Below are 24,601 nucleotides of genomic sequence, written 5' to 3'. Positions count from 1 at the left end.
ATGCATGATGATTTATTGGAACATGTGGGATTTTAATGGTGTTGACGCTGAGGTTGTTTTCCCTGGACTGCGGAAACACTGGCACCACTCCAGGGTAAGGGGGAGATCATTTAGGACTGAGATGAAAAATGTCCTCATTTGGTATTGTGTAACTTTGGAATTTTCTACCGCAGAAAGTTGTGAATTCTCCATCATTAAATATTTTTAAGGGTGGGATAGATTTGTTTTGGGGTATTGGGGAATTGAGGGATAAGGGAGTGGATGGAAAAGTAAAGGCTGAAAATACCTATTATAGTCAATGACAGAGCAGGGTGAGGGACCATATGACTTGTGCACCAATTTTTAAAATGTGTTTATGAGCACATCTGGATGCGGAGTAAATGGGAAAATATTGGCTTATGTTTTCCAACAGTACAACAAGGATGTGGGAAGAATCTTTCCAGGTACTTGGGCAAGATTTAAATCTTTGAGCTGACTGGTTTTCGTGAGGCTTGAGTGGCACAAAAGTGCTTGGGATCAAAGGAATCTGGGTGTCCTTCATGGGAACTTTATCAAAAGAGTTTGAAGTCAGAGTACATTCAGACACCAGGAATACCAGTGGTGCTGTCAGAAGTATGAGTGCTGTTGGTTAGACCTGTTTTTGGTGATCCTTTTAAGCGAGCCTTGGCTTACCTAGTATGGCTCAGATGCTACAGTGAGAGAAATAAAGACTTTGAATAAGAGAGTGGATGGATTTGATAGTTTGGCTGTTGTTTATAGTCTTATTCATGCAGTCAGTGAATCATATAGGCTACTTGTATCATAATGCCAAATTGCACTGTATTATTTATTGCAGAAATATTTCTCTTCCTTGGCTCTTGTTCACAAATGAATATTAGGCATTCAAACATCAGCTGTTCCTATCTACTTGCCCTCACTGCCTGTTTATTTTTCTAAAGATATATATCTTGTGCTCAATCACAGTCTCACTGTACACTAGAATCTCTTGGTAGCTTTCCCCCTCTCACCTAATTTTTTTTCTCACTGACTCTTATTTTTCTCCTTTTTCCTGTCCCTGGGGCGTCATTGTCCATTCACTAGAAACAATGCCAGTAGTTATTTCTGTAAATATGAGGAGATGGCATGTTGGTAATGTACTAGACAGGTAATCCAGAGGCTCTGAGAGGCTAGGATTCAAGTCCCACCATTGTGGCTGGTTGAATTTAAATTAGTTAATATATCTGGCATTGAAACCTTGTTCCAGTGGTAGTGGCTACAAAACTATCATTGGTTGTTGTAAAAACCCATCTAGTTCACTAACGTCCTTTAGAGAAGGAAATCTACCTTCCTGGTCTGGCCTACACATGACTCCAGGCCTCCACAATGTGATTGGCTCTTAACTATCCTCTGAAATGGCCACTCAATTCAAGTGCAATTAGGAGTGGGCAACAGGTGCTGTCCTGGTCTGTGATTTTAGGTGGTGAATTAAGATGTTGCGTGTCATTAAAGCAGTAACACATGATCTCAATTTTTAAATTATAAATTTTAATAAATTTTTGATATACTGTTCCTAATGCGTATTATAATCTTGTTTTACCTGTTTTTATTGCAGGAATGCTTCAGTTGACACACCTGAAAAGGGAGACTTAATGTTCAACATGTGGACAGCAGCTGTTTTCCAGATTAAAGCTGGAGGTTATACCCATTAATGACAAATGTGCAGCTTGGTACCATATCAGACTACTTGGTCCGTTTTACTTGGTTTCCTAGAACATTTTAAATATAATCCATTTAATCTTTGAAGATCAGAATTTACTCCATTGTGTTTTTTTAAAACCATACCGAGTTGGCTATTTACTTTGCAGCCACAATGAGCAGTACATTAGGCAAAGAGAAAGACTGCAAAGAAAAGGACCCTAAAGTTTCATTGGGAAAGGATAAGGAAAGGGACACAAAGGCTTCTGGTAGCTTTGGGAAAGATGGTAAAGAAAAAGAATCCAAGACCAAAGGGAAAGATGCCAAAGAGGGGAAAAAAGAATCTAGTGGTGTGCAACCAGGCGTGCAATTCCAAGTGGACAATACAATAAAACGGCCAAATCCAGCACCGGGACGTAAAAAATCGAGTAATGCTGAAGTGGTTAAAGAATTAAACAAGTGTCGTGAGGAGAATGCAATGCGTTTGGACTTGGCCAAGAGATCTATTCATATGCTTCCAACGTCAATCAAGGAATTGACCCAATTAACTGAGCTTTATTTGTATAGTAACAAATTGCAGTGTTTGCCAGTAGAACTGGGTTGCCTTGTGAACTTGGTCACCCTGGCACTAAGTGAGAATTCACTTACAAGTTTGCCTGACTCTCTCGATAACTTGAAGAAATTGCGAATGCTTGATCTACGGCATAACAAACTTCGAGAAATACCTACAGTAGTATACAAGCTGGTTTCCCTCACCACACTCTATTTGCGGTTCAACCGTATAACTACTGTGGAGAAGGACATCAAAAATCTATCCAAACTTACAATGCTGAGTATCCGTGAGAACAAAATTAAGCAGCTCCCTGCTGAAATAGGTATGTGTCTTCTTTGTCTTGTCTGCATGTCCAAAACAATTTTGACTTCTTTCCTTTTGCAGGTTTATTTGAAAATGTTATTGTGGTATAACAGACTGGTGTAGATTGGAGAATTTCATTAATTATTGATCTGTTTATATGTATTGATTTTGCACTGCTTTGCTATACAAATTGGAATCTTAGCTCCAACACTAAATGCAAGTTAGGTCATTTTTGTTCATGTTCCATTAACATGCAGAGAGATTATCATGCTAATACGTGCAATCTCGCAATGGACATTTGATGTTCTGAAGTGAAAATTATGCAAAACTTTACACGTTGATAATGCTTTGACTACACAATGCTGGGAAGCTGCTAGTCAATCATAAGGAGGATTCAGATATTCCTAACTGCAAGAATGAAGCTCGAGTCATTCCTCGCCTGAATACTGCGAATGGATTACTGCCTGCAAGACTCTGCTAAACATTTAGTATTGTTTTTTAAGTAATTATCTTTGATTTCATAGTTCTGTGTGTATCTTTGCATGGTTACTTTGTGGTCACTTTGTAAATTAGTTAAGCTCCTGAAACTGAGAACAAAGACTGGATTTCAGATGACTAACATTCGCAAGATTCTTCATTTATACAGTTCATGTTGGGAATTGTAGACTATAGCTTCAAGTTGATTTTAGTAAATGGGAACAAAGATTTAGTAATAGTTGACCTCCATCTGAATGCTACAGTGCCCCTTTTCTAGTGATCCATCAGTTTTATCATTAACCAGGTTGTGATATCTCTATTGTGTAGGCCCAACAATAAGTCACTGGAAAGCAAGTTAAGATATTTACTGCTGAAGAGATATTGGATTTGAGAGAAAAGGACACTAGATTCTGATCAACAATTTGGGGAAATACTTCAATATATAAATTTTTTTTGAAGGACACTTATTTCATTGTGTTCTTGCACCAAAAATCTTGCCACTTTCTTTCAACTCGTAATGAAATATTACAGTTGGCTTACAGTAATTCATTTGAACTATGAATGAACAGATATGGCTGAAGGTTCTTATGAGGAGGAAAACATGCCTACATTTAAAATGGTAAGATTGATATAATGTTGTGTAAAGTGTTTAATATTGGTGGCAATACGTTAATTCTACTGCCATTAGTTAAAGCATAGAGTCTTTTAACATAGAAACATAGAAGGCTAGAGCAGGAGGAGGCCATTTGGTCCTTCGAACCTGCTCTGCCATTCGTTAAGATCATAGCTGATCATCCAACTGCATTTCCTACAAAACCCTTGATCCCATTTGCCCCAAGTGCTATATCCAGCTGCCTCTCGAATACATTAATGTTTTACTATCAACTACTTCCTGTGATAATGAATTCTGCAGGCTCACCACTCCGGGTGAAGAAATGTCTCCTCACCTCCATCCTAAATGGTCTACCCTGAATCTTCAGGTTCTGGACTCTCCCACTGTTGGGAACATCCTCCTTGCATCTATCCTGTCTAGACATGTTAGAATTTTATAAGTCTCTGAGAGCCCCCTCCCCATTCGTCTGAATTCTTCGGTATAGGTAGAGGATTGGCAGACTGGCAGAAGGCAGAGAGTGGAAATAAAGGGGTATTTTTCAGTATGGCAGCCAGTGACTAGTGATGTGCCTCGGGTCAGTGCTGGGACCACAACTTTTTACAATATACATTAACGATTTGGAGGAAGGAACTGAAGGCACTTTTGCCAAGTTTGCGGATGATACAAAGATACGTGGAGGGGCAGGTAGTACTGCGGAAGCGGCGGTGGGGGGCGGCTGCTGCAGAAGGACTTGGATGGGTTAAGAGAGTGGCAAAGATGTGGCAGATGGAATACAATGTAGAAAAGTAAGAGGTTACGCACTTTGAAAAGAGGAATAGAGGCATAGGCTATTCTGAGAAAATCAAACACAAAGGGACTTGGTAGTCATTGTTCGAGATTCTCTTAAATGTTAACATACAAGTTCAGCCAGCAGGTAGTAAGGCAAATGCAATGTTAGCATTCATTGTCAAGAGGGCTGGAATACAAGAGCAGGGATCTACTTCTGAGGCTATTTATAAGGCTCTGGTCACAACGCATTTGGACAGTTGTGAGCAGTTTTGGGCCCCATATCTAAGGAAGGATGTGCTGGCCTTGGAAAGGGTCCAGAGGAGGTTCACAAGAATAATCCGTGGAGTGAAGAGTTGTCGTATGAGAAATGGCTGATGACTCTGGGTCTGTACTTGGAGTTTAGAAGGATGAGGGGGGATCTTATTGAAACTTACAGGATACTGTGAGGCCTGGATAGAGTGGACGTGAGAGGATGTTTCCACTAGTAGGAAAATCCTAGAACCAGAGGGCACAACCTCAGGTAAAGGGGCGATGCTTTAAAACAGAGATGAGGAGGAATTTCTTCAGCCAAAGAGTGGTGAATCTGTGGAACTCTTGCCGCAGAAGGCTGTGGGGGCCAGGCCATTGAGTGTCTTTAAGACAGATAGATACGTTCTTGATTAATAAGGGGGTCAGGGGTTATGGGAAAAAGACAGGAGAATGGAGATGAGAAAAATATCAGCCATGATTGAATGGTGGAGCAGACTCAATGGGCCAAGTGCCTCATTCTGCTCCAGTGTTTTAAGGTCTTGTGGTCTAACCCCAGCGAAACAATCCTAACCTAGTCAATCTGTCCTCATACATCAGTGCTGCCAACCCTGGAATCAGCCTGGTAAACCTTTGCTGCACTCCCTTGAGATTGAGAACATCCTTCCTCAGAAAAGGAGACCAAAACAGCACACAATACTGTACTCTAGATGTGGTCTTACCAAGGCCCTGTATAGTTGTAGCAACACATCTCGCAGTGAAGGTCAATATGTCATCTGCTGCCTTTATTGCTTACTGCACCTGCGTGCTTACCTTCAGCAGCTGGTGCATGAGGACACCCAGGTCCCACTGCACACTTCCCTCTTCCAATTTACAGCCATTCATGTGGTAATCTGCTGCCTTGTTTTTGCTTCCAAAGTGAATAACTTCACACTTATCCAAATTATACTGCATTTGCCATTGATTAGCCCATTCACCCAACCTGTCGATCGTTCTAAATGATCTCTGCATCCTCATCACAGTTCACCCTCCCACTCAACTAACGGTGAATAGTCATTGCAGCATATCTCTCACTAATAAATTGCTTAAGAATGAATTTACTGAAGTGAGGGTGATGTATATGTATTGTCAAATATTTTATCAAAGCAATTCAGATTAACATAATGTAAGATATAAGCTGCTGAATGTTAAATCAGCAAATTTGCACAATTGCAGCACATCTGCTAGCTTTGGCTTTAACTTGTTGATAAAAATATTCACGTTTACTCCGGTTAGGAATTGGAAGTTGTGCAGCCATTAAAGATGTCTATTTAATTGGTTATTTGTCCCCCATGAGGTGTGTTTGATATGAGCATTGTGATTCATCTCTGGCTTCAAGTTTAGTTTTTACAGTCTTAATGCTAGTTCAGAAATTTTCCATTTAAATATTATTTATTGACTGCTGTTGGAGACAAATTGAAATGACAGTTTCCATGTTCCTATCTTTGAAGCTCCATTGAACTCCTTCCAAAACCAATACCTCTTTCCAGCAGTTTGCAGCCCAACACCGATTGCAGTTTTGAACTCCAGGTGAGGTCTGATATAGGTTGTGTGCAACTGAACTTCACTATTTTGCATTCAAACCCCCTTTAGATAAATATCAGCATTCAATTTTGATTTTTTGTACGTGCTCAAAAGCTTTACCGGTATGTGTATAGCATGTGTAGGAATAATGGTAGGAAGGACTATTACTTACTTGGCGAAAAACTGCAGCATGTGACGGTGCAGAGGGACCTCAGGGCCCTTGTGCATGAGTCGCAAAAACCCAGCCTGCAGGTGCAGCAGGTGGTCAGGAAGGCGAATGGGATGCTGGTCTTCATAGCGAGGAGGATTGAATATAAAAGTAGGGAGGTCTTGCTGCAACTGTACAGGGCACTAGTGAGGCCGCAGCTGGAGTACTGTGTGCAGTTTTGGTCGCCGCACTTACGCAAGGATATTTTGGCCTTGGAGTGCAGAGGAGGTTTACTAGGCTGATACCGGAGTTGAGGGGGTTGAACTATGAGGAGAGGCTGAATAAACTAGGCTTGTACTCGTTAGAGTTTAGAAGAATGAGGGGAGATCTCATTGAGACGTATAAGATGATGAATGGGATGGATAGGATAGAGGTGGAGAGGCTCTTCCCGCTCAAAGGACAGTAGGACTAGAGGGCACAGCCTCCAGATAAAGGGGGGGGCGGTTGAGAACAGAGTTGAGGAGGAACTTCTTCACTCAAAGGGTGGTGAATCTCTAGAATTCTCTGCCCGTTGAAGTGGTGGAGGCTGCCTCACTAAATATATTTAAGATGCGGGTTGATAGCTTTTTGATAGGCAAGGGGATTAAGAGTTATGGGGAGAGGGTGGGAATGTGGAACTGAGACACGACAGATCAGCCATGATCTTCTTGAATGGTGGGGCAGGCCCGAAGGGCTAGATGGCCTACTCCTGCTCCTATTTCTTATGTTCTTATTTGGAAACAGACGAAGTTAGCATGGATTTATGAAAGCGAAGTCATGCTTGACAAATCTACTGGAATTCTTTGAGGATGTAACTGGCAGAGTGGATGTGATTTTTTTTAGACCTTTCGGGTGGCTTTCGAGAAGATCTCTCACAGCAGACTACTATGTAAAATTAAAGTGTTTGAGATTGTGGGTAGTTTGTTGAGATGGATAGAAAGCGTGTTAGCAGGCATGCAGCAAAGAGTTTGAACAAATGCGTCTTTTTTTGATTTAGCAAGTAGAGACTTAATTGGGTATCACAGGATCTGTGCTTGGACCACAACTATTCACATTATATATTAATAATTTGCACGAGGGAACTAAACGTATTATCTCCAAATTTGCAGATAATACAAAGTTGGGTGGGAGGATGAGCTGTGAGGAGGATGCAGAGATGCCTCAGCATGATTTGGACAGGCTGAGTGGGCATAAGCATTGCAGATGCCGTACATTGTGGTTAAATGTGAGGTTATTTACTTTGGTTGCAAAAATAGGAGGGCAGGTTATTATTTGAATGGGTTTGAATTCAGAGAAATTGATACTCAGCAAGACCTTCGTGTCTTCGTGCATCGGTCGCTGAAAGTAAGCGTAGAGGTACAGGGGATTGGAGTATAGAAGTAGGGATGTCTTACTGCAATATTCCACCTGGAATATTGTGTGCAGTTTTGGTTTCCTTTCCTGAGGAAGGATGCTGTTGCTATAGAGGGGGTACAGTGATGGTTTACCAGGTTGATTCCTGGAGTGGCAACACTCGTGGACAGACTGGGATGGCAAGACAGTTAGGATTTTATTCATTGGAGTTTAGAATAGTGAGAGGGGATCTTATAGAAATTTATAAAATTCTAACAGGATTAGACAAGGCAGATTCAGAAAGAATGTTTCTGATGGGGGAATCCAGAACTAGAGGTTATTGTCTAAGGAGAAGGGGTAAACCTTTTAGGACTAAGGAGAAATTTCTTTACCCATTGGTGAATCTGTGCAACTCACTACCACAAAGTATTTGAGGTCAAAATGTTGTGTGATATCAATAAGGAATTAGATCTAACTCTTGGGATTGAAGGGATGAAGCGATATGGGAGGGAAGGTGGCATCAAGGCATTGAATTTAATGATCAGCCGTGATAATAAATGGCAGAGCAGGTTTGAAGGGCTGAATTGTATACTCTTGCTTCTATTTTCTATATGTTTCTATATATGAATAATCAATAGTTGCAGGAGGCCTTTGGCCCAAGTTCAGATATAAGCGCCTTGATCCATTTAAAGTATAATTTTGATCTCTAAATTATTAAAAATATTTTGGTTTGTCTTTTTGTGCAATATGAATGATTTTGCACTAGTGATTTTGGGGCTAAAAGGTTACCTCTTGAGCACAGGTTGCATAAACCTGGTTTGTGTTGTCTTTATTTAGAAGATTAAAAGTGATCTAATAAAGTTTTGTTTGTGATAATGAAATGCAGTTGAGTAAATCAGAAAATGAATCCAGTACAATTTAGGAATGAAATTAGGAAGCATTTTCCACAAAGCATATTAGAAATCTGGATCTCTCCTCCCTTCCACTCAACTCCAATGTTTGATGCTAGGACAACAAAGAAAAAAGAAATTACAGCGCAGGAGCAGGCCCTTCAACCCTCCAATCCTGCACTGACCATGCTGCCCAACTGAACTAAAGCCCCCTACCCTTCTGGGGACCCTTTATTCCCATCCTATTCATGTATTTGTTAAGAGGCCCTTTAAATATCTGCTTCCACTGCCTCCCCTAACAGTGAGTTCCAGGCACTCGCCACCCTCCGTGTAAAAAAAAAAAGCTTGCTTTGTATGTCTCCTTTAAACCTTGCCCCTCGCACCTTAAACCTATGCCCTCTAGTAATTAACTCTTCCACCCTGGGAAAAAGCTTCTGACTATCCACGCTGTCCGTGGTCCTCATAATCTCACAGACTTTTGTCAGGTTGTCCCTCAACCTCCGTCGTTCCAGCAAGAACAAACCAAGTTTCTCCAACCTCTCCTCATAGCTAATGCCTCTATACCAGGCAACATCCTGGTAAATCATTTCTTTACTGTCTCCAAAGCCTCCATATCCTTCTGGTAGTGTGGTGACCAGAATTGAACACTATATTCCAATGCAACCTAACTAAGGTTCTATAAACTGAAATTTTCAGGACTGTGATTAATTTTAGTTTAGAATTAAAGAATTCCTACGGTGCAGAAGGAGGCCATTCAGACTTGATTAAGGATATTAAGAAAGTGGAGCAAAGTTAGATGAATGGAGTTGAGGTGGATTTAAAAACAGTCCGATAGAATGGCTAAATAGCCTTGTGGAACTGAATGGCTTGGTCCTCTTCCAATAGTCATCATTTTTATCTGTAAAATGCATTTCAATTTCTCCTAGTGTCTAATCTTGTAAATTGCAAGTAGGAGTGTTTGCTTAAAAAGAAAGCAAACCAGTTTGGTATGTTTTATTTTCTAATGAATTACCAATTTGGGTATGTAATTTTTCTGTCAAGATTTACTTTGTGTGACCACTTCATATAGCATGGAAGGTTCTTGACTTTGGGTCTCTGCTTGTACTGTATCACGTATATGTACACATAGCTTATCCTTGGCCACAAGTAATACAATAGTCTCTTGATAAATGTTAAAGCATAGTTGGCAAGTTTGCAGTGCATCAGTTATTTAATCCTCTTATTGATTGCAACTTTTTAATTTATTACTAAATTACTTGTTTGGGTAGGAGGAGATCCCTTGAAGGACGCTAAACTTAGTAATGAATAACTGAATTCTTTGCCCGCAGAAATGGGAAGAATATTTACACTTGGTACAGCAGAGTGGATGTTGTACCTAATTTACTGTGACATCACATCCAAGACTTGACTATTATGGTTCACTTAGCAGTGTTGTGGTTATGTAGTACGTTTGATGTAGAGCATAGCGAAATATGAACCTATGTAAAGATCAGGTTTTCATCGAATACTTCATTTCATTTTCTGCTGTGACTCCAGTCACTTTGCAGGAATATTTGCATTGATGCAGTTGTTTAGAGACCTGTGCACTTTTAAATGGAGCTTGTTAATTGTAAGGCTGAATTATGTCTCATTTCCTCTGTTAAATTTGGTTTATTTACTTGTACATTGCTTTTTTTGTTATTATGCGTGTTAGAGGGAGCACAGCTACAGATGGGTGTTGGCAAGTTCACACTTTATGCTATCTGTAACAACTGAAACAGATTGTTAGCTGACACCACCTAGTAGAGGAACTTGTCAAACAAACTGGTTAACGGTTTGATGACTGCAGTAGTAGTTTAAGCCAAGTCTACTGACTATGAGCTGAATCCATTGATTTTAATAGGCAAGCTAAGTCAGGGGCAAGCTATTACATTTGGAATTTAAATTTTAAAATTCTGATGGCTTTTGCTCTGTACAGAAACAGCTGGGATACTTAATGGTCTTTTGCATGAAATAAACCAAATCCCACCTAATGCTCATACTCCATCTGTTTAGGATTAATAAATGGCTGCTGACTGGAAGATTTAGTGCATTAAGTGATTGACTGAAAATGAAGACTCTATGAATCTGCAGTGTTTCTGCCTTCTCTCTCACAGAAGGAAAGGTTCAAAATTGTATAATTAAGATCCACATAATTACTTAGGCTTTGTTACATTTTAAAATAGTAATCTGAATTATATTCTGCCTGAAAATATGCAACATCAGTGTGTCATCTGGAAAATAAAATTGTGGAGTAGGATTAGAGGACAGAACCTCAGTGTTTTCATCTATTACTTTAGATGGTGCGATGTACGTTAATGTCAGGATCCTAATCTTAATTGGAATGGGAGGAAAGAACATTGGGTAAGGTGACTTGTGCCACTTGTGCTTGATAATTTGATAGTCACATTGGCAGCAGGAATGATGGAGGGGATGGTGACCTTAATGTAGAAAAACATTAAACTTCCAAATTCAAACGTTGGCTAAATTCTGATTTTAGAGAAAATGAATTCAAATAATTAGATTTTTGAGTTTAAAATGCCTCGGCTAGCAAGTTGATGGAATCTAATGTACCTGCTCTACTATGATCACCTTGAATTAGAAATCCCAGGATGGATTTTTTTTCTGTTTGTATTGCCTCAACATCCTTCCTGTGGTATGAGCTCAAAACTGCACACTATGTTCCGACTCCATTATAGTTCAACACTCAATCTTACAATGGCCACAGTAACGCAGCTGCCATGAATTGTAGAAATTTATGGCTTGACAATGGAATAAATTCAAAGTGATCATACATGTGTTTATGGAGAACTAGGCTCATTTGCTACAAGAACATTTAGGGATCACATAACATCTATGATTACCTCCAAGCCATTACAGTTTTTAACTTGAAGAAATGCTCTACTGTGGATATTTCAACTGCAACAGAATGAAATACTGCAGAGTCGTTAAATGAACTCTGCACCCCTACTTGAAAAACCAACAAAGGCTTGCCGTAGTTTCAAAGGTGACTACTTTAAAAATAGTCCTACATGCTTATCTATGATGGGTAATTATACTGAAAGTGTAGTGTCAGATGGGCTTGTAATAAATTAAACTGTGACAAAATGCAGCATTCAATTGCTAGTGGAAGGGCAGATACAAAACAAATTGAGACTGAGATTTTGTTCATACATTTTGTGCAAGCACTTCTTAAAAATACAAGATATTCCAGCTTGAATGTTATTTCTCAATGCATCTACATTTAAATGCAATCCTCCTAAAATGACTGACAAATAACCTTTTACTCTCATTACAAATTACAGTAATTCAGCAAAGGTATCTGGCAGGCACTGAGGTTTAACAGAATTTTTATGTCTTCAACGGGCTCAAGTCTTCACGAGCCACAGATTTTCAAGGTATTGGCTCTGCCAATTTGAGAAGCCACGTAATGGCTGCTGGATCAGAATCAGGGGAACGGAATTCATTGGCTGTGTAAAAGTTTCCAGATTTGTTATAAAAATTAGTTATGTTGCATATGCAATTATGGATTAATCTTTGTCTTGTTAATGGGGTCTTACATTCAGGAACACTCGCTCAGCCCCTTTGCAATGCCACATCTCTCTACTTTCTAAATATACCTCTTCAACTATGCCTCAGGTTGCCATCTGATTTCTTACTATTCTGCATCACTGGAAGTTTACATTAAAGACTTTGTGCAAGTAATTGTTTAGGAGCTTTGCACCTGTCTTTTTGGGGATACTGTGCAGAGTGGTCATGGTCTTGGTTGTTTTTGGTGAATTCGTTACAAGAAAAAAAAAGTATAGAATTATTAATGCAAAATATTTGAATGTCTAGCTATTTGGTACTTTTCTTTTTGACAGGTGAACTCTGTAACCTCATAACACTGGATGTGGCTCACAATCAACTTGAACACCTCCCAAAAGAGATTGGCAATTGCACACAAATCACAAACCTCGATCTGCAACATAATGAGCTGCTTGATCTGCCTGAAACTATAGGTAAGGGAACAGTCTGCTATGTTACTCTTACTCTCTACGTATTGAAATATTTATACATGAAGGTGTTGCACATTTTATGCCTACCTGTTTATATTTAGTTGTTAATTAATGCTGTAAATTTTTGCTCTGAAATACCAGGGCTTCATTTCAGCAGGTTCTCCTTGAGATTCTAAATATTAAAAACTTTTGGTAACTTCCAGTAGTTTATTGAATTTGTCATATCCAAGGTTACTGATTTTATAACTTAGGAGTTCAATCCTCAATCTTGAATATCTATATAAAAATGAAATTTAATCTGGCACTCTGTATATAAACCAATGGTCCCAATTGTGAATTGGATGGGATCATGGAATAAAATTCGATCAAATAAATCCTGGAATCCAATGTGCTAAAGTTGAATTCCATTCTTTATCATAAATCAGTGGCGCTGAATGCAGGTTAGGGGGGAGTCCATGGCGTAATGATAATATCCCTGGACCAGAAATAGAAAGATCCAGGTGAGTACCCTGGGGACATGGGTTCAAATCCCAACACAACAACAGCTGGTGAAATTTAAATTCAGTTAATAAAATCAGGAATCGAAAATCGTGACCACAAAACTATTATCGATTTGTTGTAAAAATCCATCTGATGAATATCCTTGAAGGAAGGAAATGTACCACCCTTGTCTATCTAACCTATGTGTGACTCCAGATCCACAGTAATGTGGATGACACTTAACACTCTACTGGATGATCTTGCAAGCCACTCAGTTCAAGAGTAATTAGGTTGACAACAAATGTTGACCTTGTCAGTGACACCCACATCCCATGGTAGAATAAAGAAACCAAAAGAATTTGCCTGATGTGTATTTCCAGTATTTTCCCAATTGTGCTTTCCCATTTTTGCTTCCCATTTCACAAAACCATTGCAATTCATGGACATAACACTGTATTGTCACAAAAAATAAGGCAAACCCTATTAACATTGTGGGATAGAGTATTTATTGTTTAATTTCTTGTTGAAAAATTATAATGACCTCAAACTTCTCTTTGAATTAGATGTCAATTATGAATCAGTATATTTGGGTTATTGCAATAACACTATAGTTTGTGGTGTCTACAGAATACTAATGCCAAAGTATTACCACGTGCATAACAACATCTTGAAAAAAGATCTCAGTTTTATTTTGTTTTTTTTCCAAGCTGAACAAAGATGACCCACTAGTGGATGTGTGTAAATGCATTTGAAAGTGCTAAATATGGCTTAATTATTAGAAATTTTCATTGTTGTTGTTTGAGCTTCAAGATTGTAATTTTGCTTGCCTAAGCTAGATGACTGAACCCTCAAAGGAAATTATAGACAACTCTGCCAATTCTTTCTATATAATTTTGTCATTAATGCAGCAGCTTAAGACTTTAAGTTTAAAACAAACGGGATCCTTCACTTATGGTTGGGCATTATAAGTTGGCTGTCAACTGCTACTATTAAGATAGTAGTCATGATGTGGGTATGCCGGCGTTGGACTGGCGTAAACACAGTAAAAAGTCTGACAACACCAGGTTTTAGTCCAACCTATTTATTTGATAATATACTCGCAAGCTTTCGGGTTAGCCCCTTTCACCTGACGAAGGGGCTAACCCGAAAGCTTGCGAGTATATTATCAAATAAATAGGTTGGACTAAAACCTGGTGTTGTCAGACTTTTTACTATTAAAATACCCATAGGACTTGATGTATAATTGCAGAATGAGAAAGACTTGATGTGAGATGCATATATTTATCTGATGGCGATTTCTCTCCTGAAGCCCAGGTTAGGTGGCTAACTTCAGCTGCAAAAGTTTATAAAAGTTGAGAAATTCTTTTCAGGTTTAATTTTATACCCAACTACACATTAGTTTATGCCTCAGATGCAGTTTTGAGATGTTTTTGTAATTTTAAAGTGAGATGTCATAGCAACACGTTGGATTCCATGTGGCACCAAATTACCCAGTGGATGGAACTAATTATTTTTAAGGCTGAAAATCTCGGAGAATACTGCTCTCCTTGTGCTGAGAGACTTGATGCTCTTCTTTGCTTTCCAGATGTAGATTTTTCTATGTTTGCCAATACTTGTGTGTGGCACTGCAGTAAATTAATGCTGAGTGGAACAAAGACTTTGAAGCCACTGGCCTTACAGAAGACTCTTTAGAAAAGTGTTACCTTGTTAACATGTTGCACATTATTGAGAAAGCATATTACAAAAAAAATTGAATTCAGTGTGTATTGATGAACTGAAGATTTATTTAGCAAATATTGCAGAATTTAAAGCATAGGATGTAGTGATATTGTTTAGCTTGTAAGCTGCTTTAACTAACATATTCTATCATACTGCACTTGATGCAACAGAGGGTAAAGTAGATGCTGTTAACTTCAACAGTTCTTTTTTACGCCAGACTTAGCTGGCACTGAGCAATGTGGAAAATTACCATAAGTTTGGCCTGTGCATTTGCAATATTAAACTCTTACATGTTGGCCTAATTTTTAAAATTTTATTTGATAATGCCTTGGTACAATTGGAGATGAAATGAGCTTCAGATTTGGCCGTACACTATAGAGCAGAATGCATTTTGAAAGTAGTTGGGCATTCATGGTTCCTTATCTGTTTCTACTCTGCAATTACTGAAAGCTCCAGCAGCAATACCCATGTTTTTCAGTGTACGTTTATTTTAAAGAATGTTTTCTGAAAACTTTGTGGCAAGTAAGTACAAATAATGCCAATAATTAAGTATTAAATTAATTTGCACAAGTTTGGCTCGAACATAAGATTCATTTCAATACTAGATTGGCTAATGCTTTCTAAAACCTTAGTTATTAATTGGTCTCCTCCTCTCACTTTGCTTGGTGTCATGGTTAAGTTTTATAAAACTGGCAAAATGCCTTGAAGTTTAAAGGGCACTGTACAAGTATAGTTGTTGTCGCATATTACAGATAAAACTTGCTCCTTTTTCTTGTTTTCTAGACAAGTTATCTAGAGGGGCTGGCAGGGAAGGCAGTGCAATGTTTCTCCTACAGAATGTTTGAGGTGAGGGACGCCGTCAGTGTCCCTGCTGATTTCACCTGTGGGAAGTGCACCCATCGCCAGCTCCTCAAAAACTGCGTTAGGGAGCTGAAGCTGGAGCTGAATGAACTTTGGACCATTCAGGAGGCAGAGGTGGCCATAGATAGAAACTTCAGCGATGTCTCAGAATGAAGATAGATGGGTGACGGTGGGAGATGCTGAGTCCTCTGCTATTTGTGGTTTTTAGCAATGACTTGGAGGAGGGGGCTGAAGGGTGGGTCAGTAAATTTGCTGATGACACCAAGATTGGTGGAGTAGCAGATGAAGTGAAGGGCTCTTGTAGGCTGCAAAGAGACATTGACAGGATGCAGAGCTAGGTCGAAAAATGGCAGATGGAGTTGAACCCTGACGAGTGTGAGGTGATTCATTTTGGTAGGACAGATTTGAATGCAGGGTTCTGAGGAATGTGGAGGAACAGAGATCTTGGAGTTCATATCCACAGATCTCTGAAGGTTGCCACTCAAGTGGATAGAGCCATGAAGAAGGCCTATAGTGTGTTAACGTTTATTAACAGGGGCTTTGGGTTTAAGAGCCATGGGGTTATGCTGCAACTATACAGGACCTCGGTGAGACCACATTTGGAATATTGTGTGCAGTTCTGGTCACCTCACCATAAGAAGGATGTGGCGGCATTGGAGAGAGTGCAGAGGAGATTTACCAGGATGCTGCCTGGTTTGAAGGGTAGTTCTTGGAATGCTGCCGGGATAGTTTCCTTGAACAGTGTGTGTTGGAGCCGACGAGGGTGCAAACTAACTTAGATCTGGTGTTATGTAATGAGGCAGGTAGAATTAGGGACCTTGTGGTGAAGGATCCTCTTGGGAAGAGTGATCATTGTATGGTGGAGTTTCTGATGAAGATGGAGGAGGAGAAAGTAGGATCCCGGACCTGTGTCCTTTGAACAGAGGGGAGTACGATAGGATGAGAGAGGAATTGGTGAATGTAGATTGGGGACCCAGATTGGGAGGTAGGTCTGCTGAGGAACAGTGGAGGATCTTTAAGGAGATCTTTCTTGGTACTCAGCAGAAATTTATTCCGATGGTAAAGAAGGATCGTAGGAGAGGAGATAATCAGCCGTGGATAACGAAGGAGATAAAGGAGAGTATTAAATTAAAAGCTGATGCGTTTAGAGTGGCTAGGAGTAGTGGGCGAGAAGAGGATTGGGAGAGGTTTAAATATCCACAAAGAATGACGAAGAAGTTGATAAAGGAAGGAAGGATAAACTATGAATCTAGGCTAGTGCTAAATATTAAAAAAGGATAGAGTCTTTATAAATATATATAAAAAGGAGAAGGCTGGCTAGGGTGAATGTTGGACCCTTAGAGGATGAGAGGGGGGATTTACTGATGGGGGATGAGGAAATGGCTGAGGCCTTGAATAACTTTTTTGCTTCAGTCTTCACGGAGGAGGACGCGAATAGTTTGCCGGGTGTTAACGTTGGAAAGATGGTAGGAGTGGAGGGCCTGAATGAGATCATTGTTACTAGAGAGGCAGTGCTCGACAGACTAGAGGGACTGATGGTGGACAAGTCCCCAGGACCGGATGGAATGCATCCAAGGGTTCTGAAGGAAATGGCGGAGGTGATTATTTTCCAAACCTCGCTGGATTCCGGGGAAGTGCCGGAAGATTGGAAAACGGCTAATGTTACGCCGCTGTTTAAAAAGGGTAGCAGGCAAAAGGCAGGGAATTATAGGCTGGTTAGTTTAACGTCTGTTGTAGGAAAAATGCTTGAATCCGTAATCAGAGGAAATAGCGAGGCATCTTGAGAAGAATTGTTTGATAGAGCAGACGCAGCATGGTTTCGTTAAGGGGAAGTCGTGTCTGACGAATTTATTGGAATTCTGAGGATGTCTAGTGCGGTGGATAGAGGGGAACCGGTGGATGTGGTGTTTCTTGATTTTCAGAAGGCGTTTGATAAGGTGCCGCACAAAAGGTTGTTACAGAAGGTTAGGGGGCATGAAGTTGGGGGTAGGGTGTTAGCGTGAATAGGGGATTGGCTGTCAAATAGGAGGCAGAGAGTGGGTGTCAATGGGTGCTATTCGGATTGGTGTTGGGTGAATAGCGGAGTGCCCCAGGGATTGGTGCTGGGGCCTCAGCTATTTACCGTTTATGTAGATGATCTGGAGGAGGGAGCCGAGTGTAAGGTGTCGAAATTTGCTGATGACACAAAGATAAGTGGAACAGCAAATTGTGCGGAGGGTGTGGAAAGTCTGCAGAGGGACCTAGATAGGCTGAGCAAGTGGGCGAGGACCTGGCAGATGGAATACAATGTTGGCAAGTGTGAGGTTATCCACTTTGGTAGGAATATGGTAGGAAGGACTACTACTTACAGGGTGAAAAGCTGCAGCATGCTATGGTGCAGAGGGACCTGGAGGTCCTTGTGCATGAGTCGCAAAAACCCAGCCTACAGGTGCAGCAGGTGGTCAGGAAGGCAAATGGGATGCTGGCCTTCATAGCGAGGGGGATTGAATATAAAAGTAGGGAGGAGTTGCTGCAACTGTGCAGGGCACTGGTGAGGCCGCAGCTGGAGTACTGTGTGCAGTTTTGGTCGCTGAACTTGCGCAAGGATATTTTGGCCTTGGAGGGAGTGCAGAGGAGGTTCACTAGGCTGATACTGGAGTTGAGGGGGTTGAGCTATGAGGAGAGGCTGAATAGACTGGGCTTGTACTCGTTAGAGTTTAGAAGAATGAGGGGAGATCTCGTTGAGACATATAAAATGATGAAAGGGATGGATAGGGTAGAGGTGGAGAGGTTCTTCCCACTCAAAGGACAGCAGGACTAGGGGGCACAGCCTCAAGATAAGGGGGGTGCAGTTTAGAACAGAGTTGAGGAGGAACTTCTTCACTCAAAGGGTGGTGAATCTCTGGAATTCTCTGCCCGTTGAAGTGGCGGAGGCTACCTCGCTAAATATATTTAAGATGCGGGTAGATAGGTTTTTGGTAGGCAAGGGGATTAAGGGTTATAGGGAGAAAGTGGGAAAGTGGAACTGAACCACTTACATCAGCCATGATCTTATTGAATGGCGGGGCAGGCTCGAAGGGCTAGATGGCCTACTCCTGCTCCTACGTCTTATGTTCTTATGTCTTATGAGGAAAGGTTGAGGGAGCTGGGGCTTTTCTCTTCGGAGTGGAGGAGGATCGGAGGCGACTTAATAGAGGTTTATAAGATGACGAGGGGGATAGAAAGAGTGGACGTTCAGAGACTCTTTCTTCAGGTGAAATACTGTTACTCGGGGGCAGAACTATAACTAAGTATGGTGGGAGATACAGGAGGGATGTCCGAGGCAGGTTCTTTGCACAGAGTGGTTGGGGTGTGGAATAGACTGCTTGCTGTGATAGCAACACTTTAGGAACTTTCAAGCGATTATTGGATAGGCACATGGAGCACACCAGAATGAAAGGGACTGGGATAGCTTGATCTTGGTTTTGGATAAAGCTCGGCACAACATCGAGGGCCAAAGGGCCTGTACTGTGCTGTACTGCTTGATGTTCTATACATATTTGGATATAATTTGATTTCATTGTGTTTTTGGCCTTTTTGCTAAGATCAAGCATGAGATAAGATGTAATACTTGTTCTTGTCAGCTTGGATCTGGTATGTCCCTCGCCCGGGGACCACATTTCGAGCCCAGTCATTTGGACTTGAAACATTAGTTCTTTTCTCTCCCAACAGATCCTGCCAGACCTGCTGAGACTTTCCAGCATTTTCTCTTTTGGGACCATAAATTGAATTGTTTTTTGGGGCAAGCAAGGAGATGGATAAGGGGCCTGCCTTGTCCACTCTGACTGAATAAATCTGAGAAAGTAATACATTTTAAAAAATTAAGTGTTAATCTTTTGTATTAGGGCTTTCTCTTAACTAAAACTTTACAAAACTAATGAAGTTCAAGGAATAAGTATATAGGTCGATCTCCGGAGCATTGTCCTGATATTTTTGTGGGGGGGCGATGTAAGGATTCCCTGGCGATTGCCTGGGAAGTTCCAAATTCTGTCAGGCAATTGCCTTGCACTGGAACCATCCGCTACTCTGATTTAAATCTCAGATTTTGGATGGTTCCTAGTGTCTTACAGGAATAGTTACCCAAGAAAGTTAAAGGAAATAAAACCACTTCTAACTTCTGAGTGACTATAATACTAAACCCAACCCCCACCACCAACCCTCTGCTTTCTGACCACCCATCCCATCCGACCACTTGACACTCTGTCCTGCTCACCAGTCATTTGTACACTTCCTGGCTTCTCAAAGGGACAGGACTTTTTAACTTGCCTGCTTTATGGCCGCTATTGCTTGGAAAAAGGGGTGCGCGTTTTCCTTAAACGCCACTCATCTGCACTTGGCTGAAGGCCTTGGGAATTCATTGCCCTACCTGGCATGTATTGGAAGGTCAGGTGAGAAAGGTGCGACTGCATTTCAGTGTAATTATGTAGGATTAGAGGGGCAACCCGACTGTGATTATTAATTTTTTCCTATGATGTTTTTGTCTCCACTGCATGGTACATTTTATGCTGAGTTTCATCACGTGAGGTTTTTAAGTAAAAAAGCTTGTATACACAAGGATTATTAACATGTCACTTCGTAACCTGAAGGCTTGACAACTCTGAGCAACGTTTTATGGATTTACTGCATTTGCTGTTTGTCTTTTTCTAATCTCCATCTTGTTTCCAAAATGCATGTTTTAATTTGCGTGAACTGTTAAACTATCATTCAGTTCATTGATCTTTGATGTAATCTAAAAGCTTTCTGTTAAGCATGTTGAGGTCACTCAACCTATTAACCCTCTCTGAGATTGGTATTTGTTTAATCCTTTCCCCTCCCTTAATCACTCCCCACCTCAACCGCTTTCCATAGATACTGGAACTCCTGAGTGTCTTTAATCCTGATGAAGGCACCCCCCCCCAAAATGTTGACACCTGCTTTTTCCCTTTACAGTTTGAGTGACTTGTCATATATTTCCAGCACTTTCTGTTCAATGTCAAATTTTCAGTTTATTTAAGAACTTGTAGCCAGTTCTGGGCCACGATTATAGAAAGCCAGCCCTTTTTCTGCAGTTGTTTTTTGTGTTCCTAGTCGCAGACGTTACTGTGTCACAGGAACACTTTTCACCTCTGGGGCATTCCAATCCAGCACTGACGGACGGGATGAACGCCTGCAATCTGACTGACTCTTAAAGGGAAACTAGTAATTTAATCAACTTCTTGTCTGATTATTCTCCACTAACCAATGTTATACTTTCAATTTAAGGCCCTCAAGCAAAAATGAATAAAATGAACTATAGGACTGCACATTAATTATAATGAATTATGATTGATCTATTTTCAGCATTTGTGGGGAAGCAGAGATGTCAAGTAGTTTTCTAAAATAATGTTTTAAATATTCCCCCTCCCCCACCTACTTTGAGCCCCTCCCTCTAACAAATTTTTACTTTTTAAGCACCTAGTATTGGGGTCAGGTAGTCCCTGTTATTGTCTGAGAAATATTGATGATCCTAACTTCAGTGACACAGCCAAATGCTGCACCAAAATGATATTTTCCATTTTTTTCAAGCCAGCTGCCAAGACTAGTAGGGTTACATTTGCCACACTTGTAGGAATGCTCCAGAGTCTACAGAATTTTGAAGATGACCACCAGTGCATCCAATATTTCTAGGGCCACTTCCTTTAACATTCTGGGATGTATATTATCAGGCCCTGATGATTTGTTTACTCATACTGATTTCCTTCACATCCGCCTTTTCCTCAACCCTTGGGTCCCTAACATTTCTCTGAGGTTGTTTGTGCCCTCTTTTGTGAAGACAGAACCAAAGTCTGTTCAATTCTTCTGCTGCTTCTTTGTTCCCCATTGCTTAATCCCCTGGTTCTATTTGGAATCTGTTTAAATCATTGTGTTCTCTTGTGACAAAGACCCTTAACTTTTTAAGTTTGAGCTTGGATGGTTGGCTTCTTTAATTTAGTCACAGGGCACAATGATTTTAAAAACCAGTTTAACTTGATATAGTTGTCAAGAGTTGGTTAAGCCTTATCTCAAACTATTTAATTAAAATATGCACACCTTTTAGGATTGGCCCAAATGTGTTTGATATTAGAATTTTAGTTTCACTTAATTTTAGTCACTTTTTAAAAAATATATTTAATAGCCATTTGTTTCCAGACCAGATGGTGAGAAAAGTGAAACATCAAAATGTTAAGAATGTAAGCATCAGAATATTATAAGTTCATGTTTTGAGCTATTTATGCTCTAAGAATTTGAGTCAACTGTATTTGATGGCGTCAGTTATACTGGTAAGCTGTCTGTGTAGACTTTGTATAATTGGTTCCCATTGTCCTAAAATCACTTGGTTAGCACCGTTGCCTCACAGCGCCAGTGTTCGATTCCTGGCTGTGGAGTCTGCATTTTCTCCCTATGTCTGTGTGAGTTTTCTCCGAGTGCTCTGGTTTCCCCTCCAGTCTGAAAGATCTGCTGGTTAGGTTCATTGGCTATACTAAATTCTCCCTCAGTGTACTGGAACAGGCACCAGAGGTGGCGACTTGGGGATTTTCACAGTCATATCATTGCAATGTTATTCACCTACTTATGACACTAATAAATGAACTTTAAACTTATGTAGTGTATTATAACAATGAAACTTCCAATGATTTTTGCCAGATTTTTAATCTCTCTAGTTAACATTAGATAAGGTGAGGTTTGACTGCAATCATAGACTATTTTACTCTACCAAGAGGTGAAATGTATGAAGCAGTAGGTATACATAAGAACATAAGAAATAGGAGCAGGAGTAGGCCATCCAGCCCTTTGAGCCTGCCCCGCCATTCAATAAGATCATGGCTGATCTGTCGTGTCTCAGTTCCACATTCCCGCCCTCTCCCCATAACTCTTAATCCCCTCGCTTATCAAAAACCCATCAACCCGCATCTTAAAAATATTTAGCGAGGCAGCCTCCACCACCTCAACGGGCAGAGAATTCCAGAGATTCACCACCCTTTGAGTGGAGAAGTTCCTCCTCAACTCCGTTCTAAACCACCCCCCTTTTTATCTTGAGGCTGTGCCCCCTAGTTCTACTGTCCTTTCTGAGTGGGAAGAGCCTCTCCACCTCTATCCTATCCATCCCATTCATCATAAGCCCTTTTGATCTTAAGCCCTAATAGCTCACTGTGCTTCCCACTCACTCCACTGCCCGCTGTCTATACCAGGCCTCCTTTTAAACCTGGCGCTGTTTTAAAGCCTGCTCCCCCACAACTCCCTGCAATCCACTCCCTTATGGAACAATAGAAAAATATTATGGATGTTAGAAGTCTGAAATAAAAACAGAAATTGCTGCAAATGCTCAGCAGGTTCAGCAGAACCTGTGGAGAGAGAATGCATTAACATTTCGGGTCAGTGATCTTGTATTGGAACACGATCAGGCAGGATCCACTTGGTTCAATTGCACAATTTATTTGCCTTGTTCTAGGCCCCACACTGACATCACTTCCCCATTTTCCTCTCCTTTTTAAGACTACTTAAAATCTACAACCGTGCCCAAACTTTTGATGCATGTTTTGTTTGGCTTGCATCCGTTTCTGATTCCCCCTTCTGTGAAATGTTTTGGAGGGTGTTTTTATGGTAAAAGCACAATGCAAATTCAACTAGTTGTAGTATTTTACAAAATAAAGAATGCATAATATAATTTCTCTTCAGTGGTTGTCTTATGCAATTTAAGCAGAATTTTCTGTATATTCTGTCCTACAACACAGCATGTGGTCTTTTGTTTTATCGATCTTCCCACAATGTTTACTTGCCTGAATGAACTTGTCTGTTCTTTTCAAAAGTTTGACTGGTGTCAGGTTTTAATGAGACTGACTAACCAACTCTTTCTCCACCCGCTGCCGATAGCAGAGTCCACAAATGTAATTTAGCAATGACTGGTGTGATGTTTAAATGAGTGGTGTTGCTGCAGAGGCAGTGGGTGTGAATGGTCACTGAAATGTCAAATTATCTTGCATTGTGTCTGTGAATTTTGGGTTCAGTCACCCTGTCTGAAAGTAAACACTTTTCAATCTAGCTGTCCTGTAAAATGTAACTATAAAAACATGCATTTATCTTAATAGATTTTAAAAGAAGTCATATTTACATTTCTCCAGCGTGGAAACATGAAAATTATATAATTCCAACTTTAATTCATTTTGATGTACTTATTCGGCAGTTGGACATTATTCTTATTACCCATGTACCTAAAGATTTTCTTTTCTACCTTTTTTAAAATTCATTCATGGAACATGGGTGTTGCTGGCTTTATTGCCCATCCTAGTTGCCATTGTTCAGAGGACAGTTGAGTGTGAACCATGTTGCTGCGGCTTTGGAGTCACATGTAAGCCACACTAGGTAGGAATGGCAGAGTTCCTTCCCTAAAGAACATTACTGAACCAGATGGGCTTTTCCAACAATCAACAATAGTTTCATGGTCATCGGTTGATTCTTTATTACAGATATTTTTATTGAATCCAAATTCCATCATCTGCTATGGTAGGATTTGAACCCGGGTCCCCTGAACATTAGCTGAGTTTCTAGATTAATAGTCTAGTGATAATACCATTAGGCCATCACCTCCCCCACCTATTTATACACTTGCTTTAGCTCTACCATATTAGTGAAAAACCCCTCAATTCAGCTTACGTCTTCCTCCCTATTTCCCTTGAGTAGAGGAGTGACTTTTATAGTGTATAGCTTTCCTCTGCCATATAATGTGATCTTCCTCCCCTTTAATTCTTGAGCTGTACAGTTTTGAATCTGAGACACTTACACTTTTGCTTGTCCTTCCTGTTCATAGTTTTCTGAACTCTCATTATGTAGATCTTGAATGCATATTAGTTTGAAGCTGATTATGCTTCAGTCCCAAACTCCAGTTAAAGAACCTATAAGACTCCA

At 40.4% G+C, this 24,601-nt stretch overlaps 1 protein-coding gene across 1 annotated transcript in view; it reads left to right on the top strand.

The window, feature by feature from the left end:
* shoc2 (SHOC2 leucine rich repeat scaffold protein) overlaps positions 1-24,601 on the top strand; it is a 113,692-nt gene that overhangs the window by 43,725 nt on the left and 45,366 nt on the right. The window contains exons 2-3 of the mRNA XM_080205860.1: positions 1,592-2,549; positions 12,488-12,625. Coding sequence (XP_080061986.1) covers positions 1,850-2,549; positions 12,488-12,625 — 838 coding nt within the window. The 5' untranslated portion in view covers positions 1,592-1,849. The remainder of the gene's footprint in view (positions 1-1,591; positions 2,550-12,487; positions 12,626-24,601) is intronic.

This window comes from Carcharhinus amblyrhynchos, chromosome 17, assembly GCF_965287045.1.
Source record: "Carcharhinus amblyrhynchos chromosome 17, sCarAmb.v2.hapA, whole genome shotgun sequence".
Lineage (NCBI taxonomy): Eukaryota > Metazoa > Chordata > Chondrichthyes > Carcharhiniformes > Carcharhinidae > Carcharhinus > Carcharhinus amblyrhynchos.
Note: the sequence above shows the minus strand (reverse complement) of the source record. Positions and strands in the feature narration are given on the sequence as shown.